At 36.2% G+C, this 9,466-nt stretch overlaps 1 protein-coding gene across 1 annotated transcript; it reads left to right on the top strand.

Moving 5' to 3' along the window:
• The first annotated feature begins 7,307 nt into the window (after window positions 1-7,307).
• Window positions 7,308-8,555, top strand: LOC123246621 (EH domain-containing protein 1-like). Its single transcript, XM_044675449.1, has one exon. It carries the CDS (start codon window positions 7,308-7,310, stop codon window positions 8,553-8,555), a length of 1,248 nt encoding a protein of 415 aa, XP_044531384.1.
• Window positions 8,556-9,466: the final 911 nt, after the last annotated feature.

Here is a 9,466-nt window from a genome sequence, read left to right as displayed (position 1 = left end):
AATTATACATGATAGTGAATATTGGGCATAATTCAGTAAGGGCCAATCTGTTACATCCTGTACCTAGAACTATATTTAATTTGAATGGAAACAGGAAGGAGCTGAAAAAGGAAAATTTTAGGATAGAAGGTTTGTCAAATTACACCTTAGTTTCACAGAACCAGCAGTTTTGTTGTGTCAGTTTGCACATCATTTAGGACCCTAGGAACAAAAGAATTAAAGGAAGGCGTGGGCTGAATTTTCTCCTGGCTTCCTGTGGAGAAAAAGACTACCACAGCTCTTGACATTTAGCTTCCTTTTATATGGATTACCAATTAAATAGTGCATGCAGAATTAGATTAAAATATTGTCAATTCATAGGGCCAGCTTTTTAAAAGCAAAATTTAGATTTAGCTATTCTAAGATACTAGGGCATTAAAAAGGTTACTAGTGGGCCTATTCATATGTACATACATTTATTTTGGATATGTTCCCTAGGGGATCCCATTTACTAAAAGGAGAGACTGTGCTGTTCTCACAGTAAAGGACTCATATTAAAATTTAGCTGTACTTTAAATATACTACACAATTAAAGACATAAAATAGTTTCCAGAGTTTAGGAAGGAATTTGTCATTATGTCAATGGAAAGGAAATTATTACAAACATAAACTTAATTAATATTGATGAAATATTAAGATAATATTAATTTTAAATAGTATATGACTCTTATTTTCAAATATGCCCTATCCTCTTCCATTGAATTTATCTCCTTAATTCCAATTTATTCATATCTGTTGAATTTCAGTCTTACCCAAAATAAATCCCACCTCCCTTTTTGAAACCTTTACTCAATCCTCTCAGTCACTAATGCCACATTCACTCTTGGTTTGTAATGGTCTTATGCATTCAGCATTTATAATTTTATTAAAATATATATATGTATTTATATGTATACATATTTACATCATCTTCTATAGTGCAAAGATAATGAGAGAATGAACCGTGTCATATAATGGAAGAGTTTAATAAATAACTATTAAGTTTAGAGTTTTCAAGAAAGTTTTTGGGTCAAATCATACCTTTTACAGAGTAGAGATGCTGGCGTCTTAGGTGATGATACCACACTGCTCTCTGTTACTCTTTTCTTGATACATCATATGTTGTCTCAGCTGAAAGCAAAATCTCCCAAATCTTTTTGGCATTGAATTGTTTATGCCAAGTCTTTGGTCAGCTGCTTTCTACCAACATCTTACTCCCATCAGTTCTACAAGGAAACCTGTCAGGTTCTCTACTCTGTCCTTTGAGGTTCAATAACTAGAAAGGTTGACAGATTTTTTTTTAGTCCATAAATATTAGCCATTAAATAAGCCAATAAATGTCAGCCAGAATGCCCCGTACTGAAAGTCTATTCTTTTTTATTGCTCATGTTTAGTGGAGGGTCTATTCTTTTTACTGCTCATGTCTAGTAATTCTTCAAAGACTATGGTCCCAGAAAATTATCTAATTTGGGGTTAGTAAATCCCTTTTTAACTTCTGTTATATCAATTATTGGTATTTTATTCATGCACAACCATGGATGGTTGGAGGAGTCTGTCAAAAAATAAAGCAAACATTAGATCTATGTGACTACCAAGACTGTGTACAAATGAATAATACTAATAAAATAAGCAATGCTATTTATCAAATGTTGTGTTAGGAACTGACTTTAAAAACAGTAACATTAAACTGCTTGCTGACAAGTATATACATTCTAATATTTGTAGAAAAATATATATATGAAAGTGGTAGCTAAAGAAAGATGATTTAAACTTTCCAAATAATAGAGATAGTGAGTTGATTTGACATACCATTTACAAAGAAAGATGTCCATCTTTCCCCACACATGAAAATGAAGTGGCATAGAAATAACATCCAAGTGAAAAACAACAAGACCATGGCCCCTAAATTCCTCATCAACTTGCCTATTTTACTCATTCATATCTGACAGGAACAACATAAACCTGGGTTTTGTGCTATATTCTGGTCAATGTAAATTGATGCTAATTCCCTAAGCTTCCATAACCAAAACCTAAACTCAAAGAGTTTATTTCAGTTCACCAATTTTTTATTTAATTTTATTTCATTCATTTACTCATATTTAAGGGCCTATTATGTGCAAAGTACTATGCTAGGAAGTAGAGATTCCCGCCCCACCCCAATAGAAAATAAGTCCTGCCTTGAAGGAGTTTGCATTCCTTAAAAAAAATACAAATATTAACAGATACATAAATACTAAATATATACATAGTAATAAAATTCCTTTCAAGAGATAAAAAAATTTTGACTGACAGAAATCAAAAAAGTTTTCTCATGAACAGTGGCCATTTGAGCATAGTGAATAAATTTTGTGACCTATAGGGTAGGAAATAAAATGTCCCTACAGCTCTAGGATGATGCCATCTGGGATGTTATGAAAATCTTACTTCATCAAATAAAGGAAATTTGAAAAAATATATTGCAGAAAATTAATATTGAATTGGGATTATTTTGTAAAATAATTTTTTTCTTTTGCCCCCTTGAAAAACTTTTTGATGCTAAGCCAAGGAAATAGTTTCTCCTCCAATCTATGAAACTGGGTTGGATAGTGCCTTTTGTTATGATGTCTAAAAAGGATAACAGGATTTGGGGAAGAGCCAAGCAGCCTCTTGACACACTTGATAGATTAGGTAACAAAATCAGCAAGCTCTAGCTGCCATTTTGGAATACAGTTACCGAGCCTTGTGGCAGGCAGGAAAGGGACCTCTTAGTATCCTGCACACCTTCACTTTCCTCTGATTCCACCTCCTTAGAGACTGTTTACCAATCAGAGATGTCTAGGGGAGAGATCAGGTAATAATATCAGAAAGTGTTTATATTGGCCTGTGCTAGAAGAAATGGCCTTCTCTTGGCCAATTCTCTCTGGCCCACATGATCTCTTGCCCAGGTCTCTTGTCCAGCCACTCTTGCTCTTTTGCTCTGTTTGCACACCTTGGTATCCTTTCATATTATGGAGAGAGTCTACTGGCTAGTTCAGATTTTCTTGAGTGGTCAATTAATAAATTAAGTTAAATTTAATATGCATTGACTTTTGAGAATTTCAATCGCGGCCATACATACATATACGTATGTATAGCCACCACTCTTTAAATTATTTAAATGATTTAATTATTTTTTATTTATTTGATCAATTATTAATTAAGCTTTCAATTATTTAATTATTTTAGATTTTAATGTGGTGTATTTGTATATACATGTATTTGCATACATATACACATGCCCACACATATAAATATAAAAACACACCTGTGGATTTTCCTACAGGATTGTAGTATATCTAGACTCATATTAGCTAGTGAAGGTTCTATTATATATGTTGACTACACACTTTAATACATCAAGTTATCTCTAATTTCATCAGAGTAAGCCCTCTTTCCATCATGATAAATGTCATCATTCCCTGCAAGTTTTAGCAGCTGGTGTTCATTAATGCTGAGGCTGCCATATTTCATCACCTAGTGACCACCCTTCTTATGATGTTTCTTTTAAAACTTAGGCTGATCCTTGAAAGGCAAGTGTACTGCCCATCTTTAAGACTACAGTTTAGAGGGTAGCTGGGTAGCTCAGTGGATTGAGAGTCAGGCCTAGAGACAGGATATCCTAGGTTCAAGACTGGCCTCAGACACTTCCCAGTTGTATGACCCTGGGCAAGTCACTTGACCCTCATTGCCCGCCCTTACCACTCTTCCACTAAGGAGCCAATACACAGAAGTTAAGGGTTTAAAAAAAAAGACTACAGTTTAAATTAACTACAGTATTAAATTCAACAGGCATTACTAAAATGCGTATTATTTGTAAGGCAATATGCTAGGCACTGGAGATAAAAAGATTTTTTAAAAGGTGAACAATCCCCACTCTTAATGAATTTACTTTCTATTGGAATTTACCTTATGCTGGGCCTTTTTACCTTGGTAACCTATCAGTGTGTTCTGCTCCACTGACCATCATTGATAACTCACCATAATTTCTAAGACGTAATGAAACACTGGCTTTGTAGAGAGTCTTGAGCAGAGTAGGTTTGACTGAATGAGTGCATGATGTAACATAATCTCTTAGAAACACCACCCAGGCTAGATAGGCAGAATGATAGGTGGTAGGTAAATTGGGCACAGACAAATTTGAAGCACTCAGTTTGAAAAAGCTAAATGCCTCTACCAAGGCAATTGAACCCCAAAACTTATGTGGAAAGAGAGACAGAGAAGTGTGTATACATGTGCATGAATGTTTTACATATATTTTATAATAGCACAAATTATGGAAAAGATGTTAAAAGGGTTATTTTATTTTTTTAATTTTAATTGGGTGGGGTTTTTTTTGTCCTGTTCCATAATCAAAAGGTAAATTGAATAGCATTATTAATAATTTTATTCTTCCACAAGAGTTTTATTCTATTTCCCTGCCAGAGCTCTTCTTGGGTTCTGTAGGGCACTGGTTCTATCCATTCAGAATGCTTCAGGGATTCTAGTGATAGAATAGAGTTCTGCTGCCTAAAGTACCAAATTAGATATATTTAGATAAATTCATCATCATCCTCACGGCAGTGTATGGGGATGAAAATTTTTGATTAAAGGATATCTATTAATCAGTACCAGAGTTGAAATCTGCACTGGGGAAGGAGTGATACCAATGAAATTACAGATCCTTCAATTCTATAGTGAAAACCCAGCATTCTATCCACTGGGCCTAGAGTCAGAAATACCTGAGTTCAAAACTGGCCTCAGATACTTATAAGTTTTTTGACCCTGAGCAAGACACTTACCCATTTGCCCTGGTTTCCCCATTTTTAAAAATGAAATAGAAATGGAAATGACAAACCACTCTAGTATCTTTGCCAAGAAAATGTGAAAAGAGGTCACAGTCAGACATGACTGAAATTACTGAACCCCTCATTTTTCTCATCTTTTTTAATACCATTCAGATAGAAGTATTCCTGGATTAATTCATAATCCTGCTATTTATTTTATATTTAATATTATTTTGATTATTAGAGAGTTAAAAAAAGAACTTTTTTGGTGATTTAATAAAACTATTAGGATAGAAGCTCACTATCTGTAGGCTCACTGAAAATTTTTTTGGAACTAACTACTCTTGTAGAGAACAAAATAATATATATGATATATATGTAATTTTATTCTTACATAATCTTGCTTTATTCTGCTAAGCCTCTCCACTTCAAAAACAAAACAAAAAAACTCTAAAACTTTGCGTTTCCGGTAACTATAAATATTTAGTGTGGCTACATTATTAAAAATATCATTCTTCAACTTAGTAATCAATCAAAGTCTAGGAGATTGTGAATGATACTTTTATCAGTGATATTATTTTTCTATTAGTTTATTTGTTGAATTCTCAAAGATTTTATTATATGTGTAGTATAGAGATTTGCCACATGTTAGTTTATGAAAGATAGCACACTTCTGACATATAATTTTATCTCGGTCTTTAAGAGGGTTAAGTTTTCATAAACTTGAATGATATCTCACAGTTTCCATTTTCTTGTTTTCTTCATTGACCAATTAAGGGAGCTCCTTAATAACGACCCTTTCTTCTGTAATTATTACCAATTGTAATTGATTACAAAATAATCAAGATTACCTGAATTCTAGACCCAACTCTGTATAAATGTGATTTGTATATCTTTGGAAGAGAGGGAGATTGATCTTATTTCATCAATGTGAGGAAATTTCTGATCACTAAACTTCATCCATGTAGGTGAACAACCTTTTTTAAGTTTTGTCTTAGAGAAAAGTGCCTTTGCCTGGACAAATAGTATCAAACTCAAATAGACAGATCCCTGTGGAAGAATATTAAGTTAGGGAAAATGCAAATTAGCATTATGCTTTGTTGTATTTTTTTTGTTAAGCATTTAGCAAATAAGTTTTATTTATTTTATTTTATTTTTATTTTTTAAACCCTTAACTTCTGTGTATTGGCTCCTTAGTGGAAGAGTGGTAAGGGTGGGCAATGAGGGTCAAGTGTTTTGCCTAGGATCACACAGCTGGGAAGTGTCTGAGGCCGGATTTGAACCTAGGACCTCCCATCTCTAGGCCTGACTCTCAATCCACTGAGCTACCCAGCTGCCCCCTTACCAATGTGTTTTTGAAATAAAAATATATAGAACTTTATATATTTTATAGTACTGCTTGGGCTTTTATTAAAATGCATAAGGAACATGGATTCATAAAGTGAATTATGAAAAAATGGGTCATAATTATGATAATTATGGAAATAATTATGGAATTATTGGATATATGGAAATATATGGAAAACTGGAATTAAGTGCCTCCCTGGAAATTTTGGTTTCCAGTACCAGATAAAGGATATATTTTCCTAAATTTCAAAGGATTTACATAATTTTCAAGCAAAAAGGAGACAAGGGTTTATTGAAATTTATTAGTAGGTAATTAGTGGATACAATAATATCTCCTAAGTATTTTAAAGTCAACATCACTATAATATATGAATTCATGCCCAAAGCCATTTTTTCCCTAAATTTTGCTTCCTTAACCCATTGGTTGGGAAGGTTCCCCATGCCTGGAAGACTCTCCCTCCCATCTCTATTATCTTCACTTCCCTGGCTTTAAGTCACATCTAAAACATCCTATTCTACACCAACTTCCACCTTTAATTCTATTGCCTATTCTCTGTTGATCATTATAAATTTATCTTGTAGATACCTTGTTTGTACATAGTTGTTTTGTGTTTTTATTTTATTTCATGTTTTGTTCCTTATTAGTCTGTGAGCTCCTTGACAGTAGGGACTCCCTTTTTTTCCTTTGTATTCTCAGAGCTTAGCATAGTGCTTGACACATGGTAGGTGTTTAATAAATGACTAGTGACATCTTTTTATTGAATACAAGTGGACTGGATTTTCCATTATTAGAATCCTAAGGTTAAATAATTGATTAATCAATCAGTGAAGAAAAATTTATTAGGCTCTTATGATATGTCAAGCACTCAAGTCCCAGAGGCAGAAAGAAAAAGCTAAAAACTTCATTTCTGTCCTCTAGGAATTCACACAAATAAAAGAGCTCTCTCATAATTAGAAGGAGAGACAGGGTAAGGGCAGAGTGTGGGCGGGGCAAGGGCATGCGCACTGTGGTGGGGAAACACTGGTAGCCAGAGCAGGAGCCATAACTGGCGCCATAGCTTCCAGTGCCTCTTCGGTCTCACCGGTGCTGCTCCGTTTCCAGGCACCAACCCAGTTCCTCTATCAAGGAGGCTGTCTGGCCTCAAACTTATTAATAGCTGCATGAGTAAGACAAAAAGTCACAAGCGTTCCTATCTTTTTCTCTCAGTGGCTCAGAGATTGAGTAAACTGTACTTGGAAAAGCTGCTGCCCCTGGAAGAGATGTATCAGTTTGAGAGGTTCCACTCGCCTCCGCTCACAGATGCAGACTTCGATAACCGGCCCATGGTGCTTCTGATGGGCCAGTACAGCACCGGCAAGACGACCTTCATCAGTCACCTCCTCGAGCAGACATTCCCGTGCATGCGCATTGGGCCCGAGCCCACTACTGATGGCTTCGTTTGCCTCATGCATGGCGAAGTGGAGAACGTGATGCCAGGCAACGTGGCTGTGGTAGACCGACGCTTCCCCTTCCGCAATCTCACCAACTTTGGCAATGCCTTCCTCAACCGATTCACTTTGGTCCAGCTACCCAATGAGTTCCTGGACAGTATCAGCATCATCGACACCCCTGGAATCCTTGCTGGTGAGAAACAACGGCTCAGTAGAGGTTATGACTTCTCGGCAGTGCTCGAGTGGTTTGCCCAGCGAGTAGATCTTATCATTCTGCTCTTTGATGCTCATAAATTGGACATATCAGATGAGCTGTCTCAGGCAATCAAATCTCTCAAGAACAACGAAGATAAAATGCGAGTGGTGCTAAACAAGTCTGACCAGGTGGGAACTCAGCAACTGATGCGGGTCTATGGGGCCCTCATGTGGTCCTTGGGCAAGATCATTAACACCCCTGAGGTGATGAGGGTGTATATAGGTTCCTTCTGGGCAGAACCCTATGTGAATCTTGATAACAGCAAGCTTTTTGAAGCAGAGGCTTTGGATCTCTATAAGGACATTCAGAGGCTGCCCCATTATAGTACTGTTAGGAAAATGAATGATCTGATCAAAAGAGCCAGGCTGGCCAGGGTCCATGGCTACATCATTGCTACCCTCAAGAAAGAGTTGCCCATGTTTGGCAAGGAGAACAAAAAAAGGGAGTTGATCACCAACTTACAAGAGATTTTCCTTAAAGTTGAACGAGATTATCATGTTTCTTCTGGAGACTTCCCAAGTGTCCAGAAAATGCAGGAATTACTAATTGGCCAAGACTTCACCAAGTTCAATAACCTGAAGCCCAAGCTCTTTGATACCTTGGAAGACATGCTGTCCAAAGATATAACTCGGTTGATGTTTTTGATGAGAGAAGAAGAGGCTGCTGCAGCAGCTGCCATGGCTGCCACAGAAGCAGCTGCTGCTCTTGTTGACAAGCCATGAATGGGTCCTTTGCCCAAGACCACGGTGAGGGGGTAGAGATAGAAAGATAAATAGATAAATGGATAAACAGAGTGAACTACTGTATTTCTCTTCCCTAAGTCAGAAAAGGTTACATTTTCTTTCCCACTGTTTACTTCCAAAGGCTCTACAAGAGAGATTTTTGAGGTAATAAGAGTACTTTGAATATACACATTCTCCTTTCATCCAAACATTTTGTCTTGGTATCATATTACTTTTCTTTATATATTTTTCTGGATGCTCTATCATTATTTAGTGATAAGTATGATTTTTCTGATACTCTCAACCCCCTAAAGGACACCTATAATATGCATTTGGAAGTAATTCAGGCTTAATTTATCATTAACTTCTTTTTCTCATGTGAGGATCTCCAGTCTAATGCCGAAAAGAAAGATGATTACCTAATTTTCAATTTGTTTGGGGACAGGCCACCATTTATAAAACAAACAGGGAGATCACTTCAAACAAAGAAGATGCTCAGAGCTAAGTAGTATATTTCTTCAATTGATATCTAGTGACCTTTCAAGATGAAAGGATAATAGTCTACACAGAGAAGGGAGGAGAGAGCTCTGTGTGCTATTTACAGGGTTTAGAGGTCATTTAGCTACACAGAGCAAAGGATACAATGGAGGCTACAGAAAACACTAGAGAGGCAAGCAAGGCTGTTAGTCTAGATATTCTTCTAAATCTGACCATTCACTACTAGCCCTACTCTTTTAACAAACCCTTCTGTTCCCCAAACTAAGGACGAGTTCTGTTTATTGTCTGGCTAGGTCTCTAGTCGTATTTCAGCTCTATCTATCCCCTCTTGAAGTGTACAAGTAATTGGTTTAAACCAGAAGCCAAATGCCATTTCTAACTCATTCAGCATGCTGGTGATCATATGACAGAGC

The sequence above is a fragment of the Gracilinanus agilis genome, chromosome 4, assembly GCF_016433145.1.
Source record: "Gracilinanus agilis isolate LMUSP501 chromosome 4, AgileGrace, whole genome shotgun sequence".
In the NCBI taxonomy this organism is placed as follows: Eukaryota; Metazoa; Chordata; class Mammalia; order Didelphimorphia; family Didelphidae; genus Gracilinanus; species Gracilinanus agilis.
The sequence above is the reverse complement of the archived record's forward strand: the minus strand, read 5'-3'. Positions and strand labels throughout refer to the sequence as shown.

Excerpts from the sequence above, each read along its gene's own strand:
- LOC123246621 (XM_044675449.1), top strand. The coding sequence starts at position 7,308 with ATGAGTAAGACAAAAAGTCACAAGCGTTCCTATCTTTTTCTCTCAGTG.